At 44.8% G+C, this 20,024-nt stretch overlaps 1 protein-coding gene across 3 annotated transcripts in view; it reads left to right on the forward strand.

The window, feature by feature from the left end:
• The window catches only part of RNF157 (ring finger protein 157), a 150,224-nt gene extending 133,689 nt beyond the window's left edge, over positions 1-16,535 (forward strand). Inside the window, exons 10-20 of one of the 3 annotated variants that reach the window (XM_044676993.1) lie at positions 134-293; positions 499-611; positions 1,593-1,831; positions 3,047-3,158; positions 3,845-3,956; positions 4,769-4,956; positions 5,581-5,646; positions 6,830-6,878; positions 8,914-9,024; positions 13,775-13,815; positions 15,973-16,059. In XM_044676993.1, the coding sequence (XP_044532928.1) occupies positions 134-293; positions 499-611; positions 1,593-1,831; positions 3,047-3,158; positions 3,845-3,956; positions 4,769-4,956; positions 5,581-5,646; positions 6,830-6,878; positions 8,914-9,024; positions 13,775-13,815 (1,191 nt within the window). In that variant the 3' untranslated portion in view covers positions 15,973-16,059. Of the gene's footprint in view, positions 1-133; positions 294-498; positions 612-1,592; positions 1,832-3,046; positions 3,159-3,844; positions 3,957-4,768; positions 4,957-5,580; positions 5,647-6,829; positions 6,879-8,913; positions 9,025-13,774; positions 13,816-15,972 lie in introns of all 3 variants that reach the window. The other 2 variants (XM_044676992.1, XM_044676994.1) reach the window with 2 other exon arrangements.
• Positions 16,536-20,024: the final 3,489 nt, after the last annotated feature.

Below are 20,024 nucleotides of genomic sequence, written 5' to 3' on the forward strand. Positions count from 1 at the left end.
CTCTCTCTCTCTCTCTCTCTCTCTCTCTCTCTCTCTCTCTCTCTCTCTCATTCTCCCTTACAGCTTTATCAATGAGATATGTGAGACTATGTTCTTGTGCTATCAGCTCAGTAGTTTTATTCTCCCTGGCCAGGTGGCTGAGGATGAAGTAAATGATAACAGTGCTGAGTGTGTGGTATGTCTCTCGGATGTCCGGGATACCTTGATTTTACCCTGCCGTCACCTCTGCCTCTGTAACACCTGTGCAGACACCCTTCGCTACCAAGCCAACAACTGTCCTATCTGCCGACTGCGTAAGTCTTGAGGATGGAGGGAAAGGTACTATCAGTAGGTCGGGGCAAGGAAGTTGATGTATAAAGCACCAAAGCCCGTGCTGCTTCTGGGATCTGGCAAATACATGAAGCCTCAGGGAAAAGGGAATGCTTGTCATCCTCTCCCTCCCACGTGCCCTCTACCCTGTATCAAGATATCTTAACTGGACATCTTTCCTCTTCACAGCATTTCGGGCTCTGCTTCAGATCCGGGCCATGAGGAAGAAACTGGGCCCCTTGTCCCCAACCAACTTTAACCCCATCATCTCTTCCCAAACATCTGACTCTGAAGAACATTCAGTAAGTTGGGTCATGGTCTAGAACAGGAGCCCTTGCCCATGTTCTAGGACTAGGGAACAGGTACTCTAGAGGATCCCTGCTGACTTCTTATCTTCACTGCCCTTTTCTTTATCACCCTGACACTGTAGGCAGTGAAATTGCACCCTGATATGTGCCTTATGTATCCTTTTAATAAACCCACCAAAATAAAGTTGTTTTGAAGCTGGTAAAATCATCGCTTGAGTACCATGGTAAACGAAACTACTTTCCTTCCTAGACATCCATTTTCTAATTTTTGATGTCAAATACCACTTCAGAGAACCACAATTCTGTAAAAAATCATTAAGAGATAGACAAATGACTGCTCTGTAATTCAATAATATTTACTTATCAATCCTCTAAAAGGAATTTATCTTTCTTCCACTTTATAGCTGAGTATAATAACAAGGTCCGGAAAGACAAATTAATCTAACAGTTTCATAATGGAAGATCCAGGGTTAGGGACAGTATCCCAACTTTTCAGCTCTTTCCTTTTTACTTGGACATTATCTCTCAAGAGTAACCCACTGGCAGACTCCAGGTAGAATTATTTATATCAATGCTGCCCTCCCTTCCTGATGCTTTTCTTTTACCTCATTAGTGTTGGAATTATTATTTTTTTAATCCCTTACCTTCCGGCTTGGAGTCTATACTGTGTATTGGCAGAAGAGTGGTAAGGGTAGGTAATGGGGGTCAAGTGACTTGCCCAGGGTCACACAGCTGGGAAGTGTCTGAGGCCAGATTTGAACCTAGGACCTCCCGTCTCTAGGCCTGACTCTCAATCCACTGAGTGGAATTATTTTTACTAAACCTTCAAAGCAAATCTGAAAAGAATCTTTCATACAGAGCCAGAAATAATATCTCATCATGAAACTAAGATTTACTTTAAAACAAGGATGCTTATTCAATGCTATAGACGCTTGCTATTTTTAGAATTTAACAACCTGTCTCTGATTCTCCTAGTCCTCAGAGAACATTCCCTTGGGTTACGAAGTGGTATCTCTGCTGGAAGCCCTAAATGGGCCCCTCACTCCATCCCCAGCCGCTCCTCCACTTCATGTACTTGGAGACACCCACCTGTCAGGGATGTTGCCTTCTTATGGCAGTGATGGGCATCTCCCCCCACTCAGAACTGTCTCTCCTCTTGACCGCCTCTCTGACTGCAGCAGCCAAGAACTCAAGCTCAAGAATAGTCTCTCCAAGTGAGTACCCAGTGGTTTGACAGTCATGTCTCTAGGATTCTTTTGTGGGATGGGTTTGAATGTTTCCAGCGCTCTTTTCCTTTTATAAAAAAAATTTTAGTGCTTTATCAATACTTTTAAAAGAACTATTATCATTTCTTAACACCCATTTTAATCATGATCATAGTCAGAAAAATAAATAGAAATAAATATAAAATAAGCAATAAATGAATAAATGAAAATTAAAAAATAAAGTTAGAGGCACTTTAAGGATTTCAAAGCATTTATCTCAATTAATACTCACAAATAACCTAGGAAACTAGGTGCTATTATTGTCTCCGTTTTATAGGCAAGGAAATTGAGGCGAACTGTTGTTAAATCACACAGCTAGTAAGTGTCCCCAAGCAGGATTTGAATCTTCCTTAATAACAAGGAAGTCCAGTTAAACCACACAGATTGCCAACAGAGCACCATGTCTGACAGCATAAGTCTCATTCCACCATCTTTCAGCTGAAGAGAAGGATTAATACATTATCCTGTCAGGCCTCTGGAGCTAGGATTAATCTCACATTGATCCAAGCTGTTTCCAGTGCTTTCCTCACCTTCCCAGTGACAGTGTAGCTTTTATCTTAGCTCCTTAAGGAGAAACTGACTCTCCAAGACTTTTCTAGACTTTAACAACCCCACCAAACACCTGAGGTGCCTTCAGAACATTAAAGAAAGGACTAATGCACTATCATTGATTATATGAGATTCAGACACAGCAGCGTAAAGTAGTAATAGAAATTTAAAATGTATGCAGGAGGGTTCCTTGCACACTCTTCGGAAAACACGCTGATACTTCTAGGCCTAAGAAAGAGATGGTATTGATGCTCCAAGGGACTATAGATCAGAATAATAATGACTTTCTTTAATTTTTTTAACACTGAACAAGTCATTAGTATTTGCAAAACGTTTGTGGTCCCTAATGGAGCCTCCAGAGAGAGAGAATATATTTATATAGAAGAAAGTACAACAGATCTTTGATGGAGCCAAAGCAAGACTGTGACATGATGTAGTCCTCAGGCCACAACCTTGCTTCTCGCCCAAGAATCACCCAAATGCTTGGGTGACCCCCTTGATGTTTCTTATTCACTCACTGCTCCTGGGTATGGAATTTAGTTGATTTGAATACAGCAGAATTCACTTCTTTAGGTGTATGTTTGAGTCATAAGTATTTGCTTTAAACTTACCCAGGTCCATCTCCCAGAATTCATCCATGTTACACGAAGAAGAGGATGATGAGCAGTCCTGTAGCGAGTCTGAAATGCACCTCTCCCCCAGGCAGTCTCCTCATCAGCTTGAAGAGGTGACAGCTACCCTACTCCCTTTCCTCTCTGGGGACACGGGACTCTGCTTCTAAGTACCCATTGCCCTCCTGCCTGTCCCACACAGCCCCTCTCTGGAAAACGCACCCTCCCTTTCAGCTCCCTCCTTCTTCAGGGTTCATGGCAGACACATTTATTGGGAGCTGAGCTGCCTAGTCTGTATTCATTGTGAGGACTTATACTCTCATCTTCAGAATGGAAGAACTTGCCCATGATTACCAGGGCCAAGGGTTTTCCCAAGGAACAGCTGCTAGGTGACCTATGTCACCTGAGCCCTAGCTGCATACAAGATGCTGTGCCCTAGGCAGGCTGGGATGATTGGAGTTTTCCCTCCTCCCTTGGGAGGGACTTGTCATTCCGGGCTAAAATTGAAGAGAAGTGATGACAAAAGAGACACTAACACTAATGTTACCTGTTCCTTTCCTTTTCTGAGGACAGTCAGCCTCAGCTCCTAGCTGCTGGTTTCCCCTTTACACACACACACACACACACACACACACACACACACACACACACACACTCACTCTCTCTCTGTCTGTCTCTGTCTGTCTGTCTGTCTGTCTCTCTCTCTCTCTCTCTCTCTCTCTCTCTCTCTCTCTCTCTCTCTCTCTGCCACCAACTATATCTGCTTTGAGCTCACTCTGCCTTCCCTTTGTTGCTTTTCCAGGATTGCGGTGCCACTCCAGAGAGTGAGAATCTCACTTTATCTTCATCAGGAGCCATTGGCCAGTCATCTTGCACAGGGACCCCTCTCTCTTCCACAATTTCTTCCCCAGAAGGTACTTAAGGACTCAGAGTTGCTGTGGCCCTTCTCTTCTGCTCAGGTCATTGGATGTCATCAGTTAACACCCAAGTGTGGTAAATGGAGCTCCCTGGTTGAAGGATGGACAGGATACCTCTTCCACTGAGCTGAGAATACTTAGTGATGCATTGACCCCTGGGCAGGGGACCTGATTTCCATTAGCCTCTTCTGATTTCCATCTCTGAGAGAATAAGGAGAGTTTCTGCTTTTGTTTTTGTTTTTGTTTTTTAACATTAATATTGGTTTCAGTCCTCCTGGTCTCAGGAGAGCATCTCTTTCACTCTTTTTATTTTGAAACAATACTAGTTTTTATAGACTCATACATAAATTTAGAGCTGGAAGAGAAGAGGCACTAGAGACCATCAATCCAAACCTTTCATTTTGTAAATGAGGAAACTGAACCACAGAAATATGGGACTTCCCCAGGGTCACACAAGTAGTAAGCATCTAAGATGGGATTTGAACTCAGAACTTCTGGACTCCAAGTCCTAAGCACTAGTCCACAAACTGATTTAACAGTGTGGCAACCACTCTTTTTTCTTGTCTTCTGTCTCTAGTCCCAAAGACTAAATTCTGAGCTCTAGCCCTTAAATAAGGCAAAAGCTCAATAAACTCCAGTTCCAGTACCTTTTTAGTTGAGCTTGGGAAAAGGTTCCTGTGGTGTTTGTTACCTAGGGGATAGAGAAGATTTCATCTTTTTTTTTTTAAACTGTCAAGATCTATTTCTTTCCTCTCCTGCCTTCAGTGTAACTAAGGTGGCTGAGCTTCTCTCATCTGTTCTCTCCGTAGACCCTGTCAGCAGCAGCCTGGCACAATCTGTCATGTCCATAGCCTCTTCCCAAAGCCAGAACTCCCAGATCAGCACTGACACGGTCTCCTCTATGTCTGGTTCCTATATTGCCCCTGGCACCGAAGAAGAGGGAGATGCTCTCCCTTCCCCATTTGCTGCTAGTGGAGCTCCATCAGAAGAAGGCGAGGTAGGGAAAAAGCCACTGGCACTGGCATTACCCCTCAAACTAAACACATGTGGAAAAGCAGCTTGAGATCAGTGGGGCTTCTGCTGACCCCAAGAACAGATTCTACAACTCAGTTCAGTAAGCATCTGTTAAGTGCCTATTAAGTCCATGGGCACCGGTGATACTAGGACAACAATAAAATACTCCCTGCCCTTTAGGAATTTACATTCTATGGGGGGAATTCCACATATGTAAAATAAATACAAAGTAATTGTGGTGGGGAATGCAGGGGATACAATATCTTGGGAGGCCTAGGAAAGCCTCATGTGGGAATTGGCACTTCATTAGACCTTAAAAGGAGCTGGGAAATCCAGTACTATGATTTGGGCCAGGAGGGAGATAAAGGTGAGGTAAGGGCTGGGAGAGGACTCCACAGAACCCCATCAATATCATGGAGAAGCAAAGCTAGGAGCAGTTTCATTCAAAGGCCCTTCATTTGCTCTTTCTGTAACTTCTCTGGCCTTTATCTTATGTCTCCCAATTTTACTGAAGCACATTTGGACCTTGAATCTTCCACAGTTCTTGGAAAAGAGCAAATTGAAGTTAGTGAACTTGTCACTTACCTGTTTTTTTATCATTTTGCAGTTGATGCCCGTTGAGTCTCCAGATGGTGATTTTGTTGGCGTCCCAGCAGAAGAGCAGGATGCAGAGGTAACAGGCTAAATAGCAGTGGCCCCTTTCCCACAGTTAGTGAAGATGCTTGAGCTGAAAAGCCAATAACCTCAAGATTTTAAGAATAGACGTGTGGGCAGCTACTACTACAAGGCAACACTGCTACATTCAGATTCAGTATAGAGGCAAGATGTGATGAGGGCCACATTATTCAGGAAACTGCTCGTTTCTGTACTCTCCTACAAATGTTTACTAGCATAATGTTTTGGATGGAGATTCCAAAGAGGAGACTTTGTGGCAGAATCCCAAGTTTTGATCACATTAGTTCAACGGTCTGCAACCTTTTTGGCCGTGAGAGCCATAAACGCCTGCGGAAGGAGGAAGATGGAGGCAGAAGGCGCTGGAATATGGGGCCGGGGCTGAAGGGCCCCCTGGGGCACATCCCGGGGCTCTGCCCGGACTGGCTGGTCAGGAGGTGGAGCCAGATATGGCTCGAGAGCCATAGTTGCCGACCCCTGCATTAGTTGATTACTCATTACATAGGCAGGATCACCATGCACCTTTCTATTGAGCCTGATCTAGGTAGAATGTAAATCCCCTGGATTCCTGAGCCAGAGATTTGTATTGTCTTGTGTCTCATTTAGTGCTCTTTCTTGTGATTTCAATCCAGAGGAGCAAAAACTAATCAAGGGCATTCCCCCCACCACCACCAAAAAAACCCTCTCCATAGGGACACATTAGTGTAAAATTGTTCAGATCCAGACCCCTATAGACAAACTGTGCCTCACTAAAGAGAATTTTCTCCCAGTCAACACAACAAGGAGAATAGGACATGATGGGATACAGAGACAGAAGGAGGTGCAGGAGTAGAGTGAGAAAAATTCCCACTGTCAAGAGGCTACAAGGAACAGATATATAAAATAGAAGGGAGTCTGTTGGTATTGATCTTCTACAAGGGGTAGTAGCTGATTGGACATTTAGAGATTCTATCTAGTGAGAACAGAGAACAATGTTTAGACCAGCTTCTATGTGGTAATAAATAAATAAATATTGAGTGTGGAATTGTAGACTAAGTGTATATCACAACCCAGTCACGGGAGAGCCTTGGTTTTTTCTACTTGTATCTTCTTTATGATAAGGGTAGGTTTTGTAGGAGTTTATATTGGTCTGGGGTGTCCTGCCTTATTCTTTCAATATTCATAGCCTCTCTGCTGTGTTCTAGGGAAACGATGTATTGGAAGAAGAAGATGGATCTCCTACACAGGAAGATGGTAACGGACTGGCCCTTTGCCTGCTTTTATTTTCATTTTCTTTCTAGGGTGTGGTGATGTCAAGGCAAAGAAAAGAGGACCATTTGGCTTGGTGGCATTATTTAGTTGTATGATTGATGAAGAGAAAGTTATCTTGTCTGCAATGTATGAAAGACAGCAGGGTAACAGGAGGATCCCAGTGTATCTTCCTGACTCTTTCTGGGAGGAAAGAAGGGAGGAAGGAAAGGTAGAAAGGAAGATAGAGAAAAGGAAGGAAAGATGGAAAGATTTATTGCATTCCTATATGTGCTAGGCACTATGCTAATAAGTGCTGAGGTGTTAGGGTAAGGACTCTTCTTAAGTCAGATTATGTTTTTGTGTGGTAGTATAACCTTCAGAGGATACTAGACAGTTGTCTGCTCACTTTCTTTCTCCCCCAGTTGCTCTTCAGCCAAGTGACACAGGACCATTCAGACTGCCCTTCTATGGTAGAAACAGCAACAGTGCCTTACAGTAATTTCTTTACTTCAGGGAGAGGGCCTTAGTTTGATTCCCTTTCATTCAGAAGATTGCTCTCCTTCCTTCAAAAGAAAGACCTTTTCAGAATCGTAGCTAATGTAGTAAGAAAACTGTTAAGAAAGTAGAAGCATGAGTTTTCCTTAACAGTACCATGTAAGCATGTGTCTGCAAGTCGTTCCAGTGGCATTCATCGACAACATCTGAGACGTTAATGGTCTCTTCTTAGAATGGAAAGGATATTCTTCCCTCCTCCCTCCCCTCTCCTCACTGAAAATTAGTTTAACAGTTAGTAAAAGGATGATCCAGACAGGAAGGATCTAGGGCAAAAATTGACACCAAGTGTCCTGGGGTTGAGAATCTATTCTCTCTATGAAATTTGTCACGTCAAAGGGGATAGATCAAAGCACGTGCCAGGCCCAAGCCAGCCTCCACCCCCAGCCTGGCTGTAGACCTCTCAGCCATCCTCCTGGTTGCTTTTGCTTGAGTGCTGGCCACTGCTTGGAAAATTTCACAGAGTGTGCATGCACACAGCCAGCCCAGCCCAAGAACCTCCTAGGCAGACTGGTGACTACTGCTTAAAGCTGTGCCTCCCATCACCCCTTGCACACCAGCCAGAGAGACAAACCATCAACTCAAACCATGATGGTAGGACCTCAGGTCACCCAAGTGATTGCTTGCTCATTCCAAAATAAAAACAGACTTGCTTAAAATTGTAGCTTTTAGTGAATTTATCTTCTTTTCTCTAAAATTCAGGTTGCCAAATTTCTGGTTGTTCTTTTTAAAGTGCAGGGTTATGTTTCTCCCTGATATCTTGTAGGCCATTTGGCAAACTCATGATTTCCTTTCTCCTTTTCACCAAGGAATAGAGGAGGGCTTTAAAGAATGACTTTCTGTAGTTCTCCTTCCCCCCTTACATGACTGTAGGTTTCTGGTCAGTCATTTAAAAGACATTCCAAATGACAAAACAAACTATTCATCAGCAAAATCTTAATTTTGTTAATGTGGCACTTTGGATTTGACATGCAAAATAATGCAACCTGGAATCTTTAATTTTTGCTTTTATTATTTACTCATTTTGCAGAACCCACTCCCCCATGGTCATAAACGCACCTGACACGGACCAGAGACAGACACAAGCATGAGCAGGGGGTAACTTTCCCAGTTGCTTTCTTTAGCTTTTCCCAGCTACTCTCTTGTCTGCCTTTTACCTGCATATTTACTGCACTTCCTAGTTGTTCTCTTCAAAATCCTTGTGTATTCCTTTGCCCTCCTCCTCAGTGATCTGAAAAGTTATGGAACAAGAAGTGAGAAGCAGCTGGTCGGGAAGATAGGGCAGGATAGCTTTGAGAACAGAGACACTCACACCCCTACATGATGTGACTCCTTTATTGTCCACTCTTTACCCACTTAGTTATTATTGTCTTTTTTTAATATATAATTTGATTTTTTTTGTCTCCATCTTTAAGATTTTCATTTTAAAAGACAGTAAAGCAAAGAAAATCACAGCGCCTCTCTAACTGCATTAACTCCATTACAGGCCAGAGGACTTGCGCATTCCTAGGTATGGAGTGTGACAATAACAATGACATTGACATCGCAGTCGTGAAAACACTCGACAATAAGCTGTGCTCTGAGGTCTGCTTACCCGGTGAGTGGCAGTCTGCTGAACATGAACTTGGGAGGAAAACCCCCCTGCTCTCCACCCCTGCTCTCACCCCTTTACACAGCCATTTCCTATCCTGCAGTTTCCTGGAAAAGAAGGCATGGGGTGTGCCCTAAGATGCAGGGAACAGGCAAGGCAGGGCAAGGCCCAGGAGAGGCCTTCAACCTTTGACAAAGAGCAACCTCTCTTTTAAGCAAAAGGCATCTATCCCTAGGGTAGAAGGGGAGAAGTTAGAATTTCTCTGTACCTTAAAATGATGTGGTCCCTTCTTTTAGGATCTCATAAGTACTCTGTCAGAGACTCATAGGATTTTAATCCAGCAGTAGCAAGAAACCTGAAGTATTGACCCATCTTAGCTGGGTCCCTAAAAGCCAAACCAGACCCTTTAAAAAATCAACCTGTACATCTTTAAAAAGGAAATATGAAAAGTACTTAAAAGTACTTTTAAAATCAGTGATTCAGGGCGGTTAGGTGGCTTAACAGGGAGAGAGCCAGGCCTGGAGATGGTAGATCCTAGGTTCAAATGTGGACTCAGACATTTCCTAGCTGTGTGACCCTGGGTAAGCCACTTAACCCCCAATTGTTCAGCCCTTACCACTCTTCTGGCTTGGAATGGATACTTAGTATCGACTTGAAGGTAGAAGGTAAGGGTTTAAAAACAAATCCATGATTCACTTTATGATGCAGCAAACTCTGAGCTATCAGCTTCATTGTTACCTACTGCATTTGAATCGTAGAGGAATGAGAAGGGGAGGTCAGAGTGCTTCTCTCTTAAATCTTGCTGGACCCTGACTTTATAGCCTTTGCAGCAAAGGTTGACTGCATCTCCTGTGACCCTAACTTGGAATCCCAGAAATCTGATCAATTTGTTGTACCTTCCTTATGAAGATAATTAACCAAAAGTAGAATAACCCTTTTTAGATATATATATATAGATCATATTTTCAGCCTGGACCTCTGCCTACCCTGCAAAGCCATTTAAATGTTCCTTGAACCATTTCCTCAGAGCTAGAGACTGCCCAAGTAGTCTTGGTAAATACTTCCTCTCCCTAGATTGTCTGTGTGCTCTCACCTGTTGGCTCTTCCCCAGAAGTTGCCCCTTCCATTGCACTGTTGTTTGTGATCTATGAGATCTCCTGTGAGGCCATCGATTTTTTTCAAGCCACAGAGGCCTAGGATATGCTTATCTCCCTAAGCCATTTGGACATCTTCATGGCCCCAGTGCTTCACTTAATATATGAAGCAACTGGAGTAATAGAAAAGGGAATACCTCTGGTGGCATGCCCCTCTCCCTCAAAACCTAGGAGTCAAAAAACCTAGGAGAAAAAAATGGTTAAAAAGACATTCTAGTCCCATGCAGCCATGAATGCAGAGGAGAATAGATCTCCCAGCAGAAACATTCACCAGGCTTTCAGAAAAGCTTTTAAGTCATTTCCTGTTGAGTTTAGTCCATTATTCACAAAGGCTTCTTAATGTACAGCGAGGCCAGTTGAGATAATGTCACTTCATCTGCTTCTCCTGTGCTAGACTTGGGAGGCATCTGCTGAAAGAAAGACACTGTGGAGGAACACTGAATTAAGTGGCCAGTCCCTCAATTAATTTAGAATTGGTGCTTCGAGGGGCCCAAGATACACCTCCTGCCTTTCCACTTATTAACTTGCTTCTGTCTGTCCATTTGTTTTTGTGTCTTTTTGCCAAGTTCTGATCTGTCTGTCTGGTTTGTTTTTTTATTTTAAAATTCATTTATTTTACCTGGATTCAGTCGGTATGAAGTTCATGTTCACTCTGTGCCAACACTGTCCTTTTTGGCTGTGCTCAGTCTCTTACACCAGGGTTGCTGGATATGCATTTATTGGTGCTCCCTTGCTATACATATATTGATTGGAAAGGCTTATATTGAGTTTGAGGCCATCTCTCCCTACCCCCAAGAAAAAAATCTGGGGTCAGATAACTGTACTATTATTGAGCTTTTATAGAGACAAATATACCAAAAAAGAAAGAAAGGAAGGAAGGAAGGAAGAAAGAAAGAAAGAAATTTAATAGAAATAAAGAATTCATTTGTGAGAATTCTGTACCATGGAGAAGCTTGTTCTCTTTTGCAGTTTTTGGCCAGTCAGTTTGTAAAGCAAGTGCTGACCACCCTGCCTGGCATTCCGCAGAAGTCTTTGGTAACTCCATACCAGATGGGTGTCAGGGGAAAGCTGGAATTCCCTGTTTCCCTTTAAGGGATGTGGTTTAACTTTCCATGTTTGAAGGAGAGTTTATTAGCCAACAACTCTGGTGCAAATTGAGCTTTTCCCAGGGCTTCCTCCTCACCTCCCAACCCTTTCCCAGCCAACCTGCACTTGTCGACATTTATTCCACTTGTGGGTTTAGTGGAGGTGGTCAAACAAGAAGCTTCTCAGAAAGAAGCCTTTTGTTCCCAAAGCCCCTTCTGATGAGGGCTATAGCCAGAAGATACACTTTAGGATTAAGCTAGTTTCACAGTTCAAGAAAGACATAAAGTCAAATCATATAAAGTCAATCAGTAGGAAGGGGTTGGGCTAGATGGCTTAAAAGATTACCTGCTCTGTACTTAGATCCCAGTACTATTGGGTCCCAACCAAAGAAAGACCACCCCCAAAACCATTATGGGAGAAGTGGAGGAGAGGAGGACCAGCCCTTCTCCAGTTATTATGCCCAGAAGTGCCAGGGCCATGTATGGAATGCTGTGTATGCCTTTTTGGCTGGATTGATGACTGGAGAAGCTACTGTTAGGGGGAATCAGTGTGGAATAAATTGGACCTACTCATGACCAGCTATAAGATAAGACCTCCTTCTTATGGCTGGGACATATATATGTTTGATGGCTTGGCTCTTTGCAAGCCCAGTGACAGACAGGGCATCCCCTCCATCAGCGCAGCACCAGCTCCCTGGGTATTCCATTGTCGTCTAAGTCCGTTCTCCTACTTTAAAGCAGATGTTGCTTTTTTCATGAAGGGCAGATGGAAGAGTAAGACCTTCTGACCTTCTGACAGAGCCTGAAATGCTCTCACCAAAGGGGATACTCAATCACCCTTTCCCAAGCACAGGTACTCTAGGTCAGTGGTGTCAAATTCAAATAGAAAGGAATCTCTGTGGGCTGCGTATTAACTTTGAAAAAAAACAATGTTATATTGTAATTTATTTATTTTAATTATTTCCTAGTTACATTTTAATCCAGTTCAGTTGGTGGCATGGGGAATTTTGAGGGGGCTATGAATTTGACATCTCTGCACTAGGTAGAGATGAACTCATGAAAAAAATTGCCTTTGTTCCAATATGAATCACCTCTCCTGTAATTTTTTAGATAGCTTTTTAGTAGTCTTCATCCATTGCAAGCCCACTCTTGGCAGAAGCTGGTTAACCCCACTCTCGGATGCTGGCTTCCTCACTGAGAGTGGTCCTCCTTCAGGGCTTTGGGCACTATGTTCTGAGGTGCTGTCTAAAGGTAGCCCCTGGGCAAAAATCTAAGTGGAAAAGACATGAATGGCAAGAGGGTTAGGACAGTAAGATTATACTAGCTAGATGTAGTGCTGAGGGATTTGATGGATAATTAAATAGACAGCAGGTTAGAGGTCAGGTGACAGCTGACAATCTACCTAGACTCTAACTATGAACAGGAATTCGAGGCAGTGTCTTTATGGAGGCAAATTTGGGTCTGGTGGTGGAAATGCAAACCTATTTTCAATAAAAGTATTGTGCCATAGACTTTGAGAACAACAAAAAGACCTGAAATATACCCTTTTTAATCAATAAACAAGCATTGAGTAAATGCTTACTGTGTGCCAGCCACTTCTTGGGCTTCCCATCACTGGAGACAGCAATCATATCAGATTTTCTATCTCCTGGATACCAAAAGGAAATCTTTGGTGTTTTGTTTTTCTTTTGGGAGAAACTATACAAAAAGAATCATGTATGTTATGGAGTTCAAGCCCTAAGTCCACATATACTTAATTGGTAGATTTGTGGAGGCCACATTTTGAGAGAGTGAGAGTGTGTATATGTGTGTAAAAGGAACCTATGGAGTTTACTTCCTTAAATGTGCTCCCCAAGTCTACCCCTAGATGTCACTTTGTCCTCCCACTTCTAATTCAGAAAACAAAAATTGGATGGTAAGCGGCCTTGGTTACCTTTTTCCCCATGAGCACTTTATACTATTGAGCTTCCTAGTCTGTGGGGGACTAAAAAGATACGTGTCAGACAGATAAAAAAAGGTCACTCCATCTTTTAAGGAAGTTCTTAGCCACCCTCCAGATTTAATTTCTTTAGGTGTCTTTTCATCTAAATAAGTTTAAGGAAAAAGCCAATGGAGAAATTAATGGTGGGCTCTGCAGAAATCATTTCAGGAGTCATGGTATTTCACTGGTCCCAATAAGTCTTTCTCATTATAGTATGGTGTTATGAGGGATTGGGGAAGACAGACATCATAATTTTCAACCCTAATGCTTTAATACCACTCCAAAAAAATCTTGCCTCCCCCCTTCCACTCTTCCTTCCCCAGGAAAACCACAGGTATGGTTTTTCAAAAGGTGGAATTTGTCACTGAGGCTCATGAAGTTGTTCAATCACAACTAGATGGTCTCTTGCTGGATAACCTTTGAGCCCAAGCTCTCATGGTGTGGTGGTGGTGTTACTGCTGGAATTTTTATTTTGTGCATGCTTGTGTGTCTTCTCTCTTGTTTACCATTTGCTTTTGGTCTTTCCTACTGAACAGCCGAGGTTCCGGAATCCTGCCCCATAAACATTGAGGAATAGGTATGAAATACACCAAGTCATATATCTGAACAAGCATAACTAATAACTAACTCATTGTTGGGCATCTAAGTTTCTCAAAAGGCAGTATGGTCCTGTTCTTGTCTAGCCACCTAGCTAGGGGCACACCCATACCCACATACACAGACACATCCTTGACTCCCTTGGCTTTAGACCCCCAGGGAGCAAAGATCCCCAAATCCAGCTGTGAAGAGTACTTAAGGATTTCCTTTGCTTCCTACTGCTCTTCCCATGAGATCCACCAGCCTTAGCCATCAAATGCTTTGGAATAAACATGAATCCAGGGAATTTTCTGGGAAATGGGACAAGATGTGATTTCATTAATCTAGGGAACTCCTGGATGAAGAAACTCTATCAGGCCAGCTCTTCTGAAACTTCATTTCTTGGAGCATTGCCTAGAGACCTGAAAGATTGTGACTTTGCCTGGGTTCACAAAGCCATTGTGGATCAGAGGCAAGATTTGAATCTGGACTTTCTGGGCTCTGAGGCCAACTCAGTGTCCACTATGTAACAGTGCTTTTTTAGGAAATGAATAAAATCATTTTCCTCTTAGATTCAAGTGAATCACTGCTGCTCAGAAAGATCTATAGCTCAAACTTGATTTTCTCTGACTAGGAAAACTTCCCCTTTTAGAGTTACGTAGTAACCTTTTTGGCATCACCTCCAAAAGTCACACTTAACAGACAGCAGTTGATATTTTCAAAGCTTTTTCACAAAGGTAATCTTATTTTATCTTCACAACCCTGTGACATAGATATTTTCCTTTCCCCCTCCCCTTTTACAGATAAGTAAAGGCAGATTCAGTCAGTCAATTGAGGCAGATTAGGCCAGTCAATAAACAAGCCTTTCTTTAGTACTTGTTCTGTGGCAGGTACTGTGCTTAGGGATACAAAGGGGAGGGGAGGGGGAGTCCCTGCCTTCAAGGAGCTTAAATTCTTAAATTCTAATGGGGGCGATAACAAATAATTATATACATGCTAAATACACAACATAGATGCAACTTTGTGGTGGGGAAGGGAGAAGCAAGAAGGAAAAGCAGCATGGCATGGTAGCTAAAGACCTGGCCCTAGAGTTGAAAAAAGCTCTGCCTTTGGCACATTCTGTCTCTGTGATCCTGAACCAGTCACAAACTTTCTGTGCCTTGGTTCCTGCCTTCTTGCCTCCAACTCTATAAAAAGATAGGGGGGGAAAGGTTCAAAAGCAGATGTGGATTTGCACTGGTAAAGGGAGTTCCCTCTTTGAGAAGAATGAAGTCATATTTGGTCCAAACAAAGTCTTTGGAGGCCCAGAGGGATTAAGGACTTTACCTCTGCTCCTACTGCTAATGTCAAAGCCAGACTTTAAACTGAGGACATCTTCCTAAGCCTAGTGTTCTTTCCCTGTCAGGCTTTCTGCATTCATACTAGGCCCTAAGCCAGTGTCCTCTCTTTAGACTCAGCTAGGTTTGGTGGGCCAGGGTCACCAGAGCTGCTTCAGGGGAGGGCAGGGGAGTGTACCATGCCATGAACAGCAGGCCCCGCTCTGCTCTCAGCATGGTGTGAAGCGAAGCCATGTCAGTAGGAGTCCTGGAAGCTATTAAGCTGTCTTCCTGCAAGAACTTGCTGACACCATCCTGTCTCTGACACCCTCCATTGCTACTTATCACTTCCTCCCCCACCTAAGCCCTCTTTGCAAACAGTAGCACCTCAGGCCCAAATTAACATACAGGTCTCACTCTGCTCTCATCCTTCCTGCCCCGAGTGTAAATCTTAGCTCCCAGAGTCTCATCCCCCTGGCCCACAAGAAGTAGACATCTTTCAGAAATCATATTATTACAGGGGATCTGGGGTTATGTGTATCAAGCCTATAGCTTTTTCTGTATCCCTGCTAGCTTATTCCTCACTGACAATAGCAGGAACCATTTTCATAAGGAGCAAGCCCTACACCTGTCTTCTTACCCCTGATTTTCCCTGACTCTCTCTCAATCACTGTTGGCTGGTTAATTGGAAGGGGTACATCTCCACTGTTCCAGTCACTGGAGGTGCAGGTAATACCTGCTTTCCCCCAGTGCCACACTCCTGTGCTGCCACCCTTGTTGGAGAAGCCCTCTGGACCTAGCCAAAGACTCAGCTCCAATAACCTTCCTTTTCTCTTCCCCAGGCACCTGGCAGGTGGACAACAATGCTATCAGTTGCAGGAACAGCCAGTGCTGGCACTTGTCATCAAGCAGCCTGGAGGACCCTGAGAACGAGCCTTGTGTAAAGGGCTCCATGGCTGTCTGAAGAGTCCTAGCCCCTGTCACAGGGCTCTTTTTTCCATCCTCACATTCCAATGTGTCCCCCACTGGACTGCTGACCTCCTGGGTATTTCCACTGAGACCTGTGCTGAATTTTTATATTTGTGTGTAAAACTGGATGTCAAGGGCATTCTACACCTCGGCCCAACCTCTCTTCCTCCCTGAATTTCACTTGGAACAGATTGGAAGTCCCTCGACTTGGAGCTCAAGTCATGTTGATGAACTGGAGTCCATCGTTGCCTTTTCACAGACTTCTGCCCCATCTCCCCTCTCAGGTGGAATGGTGGCCTATGTGCTTGCTGCCTGGTCTCCTTTTTTCTCCCTATGGTTACAGCAGGAAGGCTAAGAAAACTGGCTACTTCACTCTCCTTTCCCCACGTTGTGTTATCTGGCCTCCAGCACAATTAAACTACCTTGGCAAACTCTCCTTTTGGGTTAGCCCTCATCCATGGCATAGCAAAGCAGGCATTCTGTATTAAACAATCTTGAAACAGTGCCTCCACCTACTCTGAAAGGTGGCATCCAGTGGGATGTTTGAGTCTTGCCTACCATAGAAGTCAGGCTTTTGCCTCATGTGCTGTCATATAGACAGGCCCACTCCCTTCTCAACTGTTTGTGCCCTGGATGATATACATGGATGAAGCTCTGCCTTTCTCCTTCCAGATGTGAGGAATAGGTACCAGTGTTTCTCACATCAGTGACCAACGAGGGTCTGAAATACAGCCCCAAATGGCTGCAGAGGATGGAAGGGGAGGCATGTGGCATCAGTGAACTAACTGGACTCTATGAAGGGAGAGAGCAGGCCTCCTCCACCTCCAGGGCTTCCCCATTATATTCCTTCTTGCTCAACCTCTATGATTTGCTGATACTAAGAGGCACCGTGGAGGAGCAGCTCTGTTACTCCATAGAACACAGATTGAGTTGTAGTTCAGGTCAAATTAGGTGCTTCAGAACCTAAGTACATACAATAAGATCCTGAGCTCAGAGGTTAGCCTCCAAGTCAGGTATCATTCCTATCAAGGAGGAGCTCTAGATATTGTTTGGTTAATAACCGTGTTTAAAAGGAAGATCGTAGACTTTTGGGGTAAGGGGAAAGTTCCCAGGAAAGGTGGACCAGTGAAGCTTCCATGGTATTTTCCAGGGGGATCTCTCCTGTATTCCTTTGCTGGAAAGCCTTTGCAAGTCCATGCTCAAAAGACCTGGAGCCTTGAGAAGAGCATCAGCTACCCTCTGCCTTTCCCCACGACTTCCTATACTAGACATTCCCCGAGATGTTAGAAGCCTATCCAGGTGTAGATGCAAACTGTTTTGTTTTTTTCCCCTCCAGTAGTCCTGGTTAAGGCTTGACAACTCAAACTAAGGCAGTGTTTTGAATAAGTAATTCTCATAAACATCTCCCTAAAGGCCCCTACTGAAACAGATTGGCTGGTTTGTTGTTCCCTTACCTGTCCAACAATCACTCTTTCCTAAAGTAAAAATGAAAACAAACCTAGTTAAGCAATAATCCCCTTTCTCAGGTCTGTATGATCTGGGTGGTTACATCAGTCAGCATGCAGATCTACCTCTAGCAGTCACTGGGTAGTGTTAAACAGGATGCTTGGGGGAAGAGATGGCTGAATGGAAACAACAGTTAAACAGTAGCTAAGCCAGCCAGGAACCTTAAACCAAAATAAATAGCCTCATTCCCTTTGCTGATTCCTTGGGTCCTTTGATGCTGGAGTGTCAGAACCTGCAGCTCATCCTCTGCCTCAAGGTAGCCAGCAAGAGACTTGAGGCCACATCCCTAGAGGGAAGCAGTAGTGATCCTTTCCTTGTTTCTGAACTGCCTCTCCACCCCCACTGGCGAGATGTAAATGTGGTGGAAACAGCCCCATAGCCCCTAATTCCTTAGATAGCGCCCCTCTTCCCTCCCCCCCCCTTCCTGCTTTTTTCCTCCTCCCCTTTTAAGATACTTGACAGGTAGTTATCTGGTTTAGGAGGACCTGTCTGACAACAAAACCCATGGCAGTGGCCAGCCTGGCTTTGAAATGACCAATCCCCCCCCCCAAACAACAATACCAACTGAAGTCCCCTTGGAAGGACCCTATCAGACTGAAGAAGCATTTTCAGGGATAAAGCTGCAATATTTCTAAGAAAGAGAGTAAAAAAGGCAGGTCAAGAAGCACCAGCAGAGGAAGGAGACCTCCATCTTCTGGAGTGGATCCAGTGGGTGAAGAAGGGAGGTCTGATGGGAGCCACAGGCTAAGGGATGACTTGAACAAGATGAGCTAGAATCACAAATCACACCCTTGCTACACCTCACAGTTCCCATCCTATTCTTTCCAGGGATAGGGTGGTTTTGATTTGCTCACCAAGACTTATTCCTCCTCCCATTCCCCAACCAGACTTCCATCTGGATTCCACACCATGCTGGGAGCTCACTCCTGAGCCCAAACTAGTGCATGTCGAGCACTTTCATAGCAAAGAAAGTATCTTATTTCGATGGGATGCTGGAGCTGGCGCAACAATGGCATGATGTTTTTTGGAGACTCTGCACACTCTGTGTGTGTGTGTGTGTGTGTGTGTGTGTGTGTGTGTGTGTTTACTGTTGGTGACAGAGCTGTGCATCCCCTGCTACCCTCAGGGTGCACACATGGCTATGCCGCAGGTGCCATGTCAATAATGCAATGTTTCTGGATTGCTGCATGGTTCTCAAAAGTGAATAAAACTGTTTACAAGAGGAAGGGGCAGCTGGTGACTGAGAACTTGGCCTGCTGGTGAGAGATTTTGTCCTGCTTTCCCCCAAATGTCCTACAATTAATAAAGAGGTTCCCTGAAGGTGGGAGATGTGGAAGAGTAAGAGGTCAAGGTGGAGGGGGGAGAGAATACTTCTTGGTGGGAGTTGACATGCCTTTCCCAGAGCTTCCACACCAGCCTCCTGGGCAACAGCTCCCCTTTTCCTCCCCCCAGATGACCCCAGTTCTCCTTGTACAGGCCTGTGTGATGAACTCCCCTCCCCATCCCTTGATTCTGCTAAGGCAAACTGGAGAGCTTCTAAGCACACAGGCCTTCAATAATTAAACAGCAGGAACTGTTGGTGACTAGGGAGGCCAGAGGAATGGAGGTGAGGGGACAAGGAGAGGTGCCTTGGAGTTTCTGACCTGTTCACTGAGTTTGGTGTCTTGTGGCCCCTTCCCACTATATATTGGGTATAGGAGTGCGTGGAGAGAAGGTATGGTGGTATTCAGTGAAAATTGGCATTTGCATTTGGCTGGCCAGGGCAAAGGAAGGTTCATGCTCCTGAGCCCCACTCCGATCTATTCCTCATTTGCTTGGTTTCCTGGGTGGAGGCATCGGAGAGTCGGACAGACTTGCCAGCGACCTTGGATAGTCCTGGGGATGGGGCAATAAGAGTGCCAGGGGAGAAGCAAAGGCTGCAGAAGCTCCACCAAGGGACCCCACACAGCCCAGAAGAGAAGCAAACCCCACCCACCCACCCCTGAGCCTGCGCCCGGAGCTCAATCCCAGGAAGCTTCACGTAGTTTTGAGTTCTTCAACCTCCAGTCAAGCAGGGTGGGGAGAGGGGGCAACTGGCGAAATGGTAAAGCCGCCTCCCGGGGATCCAGGCGGGGAGCTGGGAGCTGCGCGGGTCTCCAGCTCTCAGCGCGGGGCCCATAGAGCTGGGCGCGGGAATGCGGGGAGCGAGGGGGGCGGGGTGAGGATGGAGGAGAAGTACGGAGTTCGAAGCGAGTTAGTGGGGTTGAGAGTGGCAAGTGCCCGCGGTCTCCATGGAGACGCGCTGGCCAATGGCCGCAGCAGAAGCTGTTTATGGGGGTGGGGCGTCACCATGGCAGCGAGAGAAGCCTTCCCGAGCAGCTACTTAATGCCGGTCCCAGGGCCGCCAGTGCTCAGAGAAGCGCAGCCGGGAGAGGGGGGG

This window comes from Gracilinanus agilis, chromosome 4 (genome assembly GCF_016433145.1).
Source record: "Gracilinanus agilis isolate LMUSP501 chromosome 4, AgileGrace, whole genome shotgun sequence".
In the NCBI taxonomy this organism is placed as follows: domain Eukaryota; kingdom Metazoa; phylum Chordata; class Mammalia; order Didelphimorphia; family Didelphidae; genus Gracilinanus; species Gracilinanus agilis.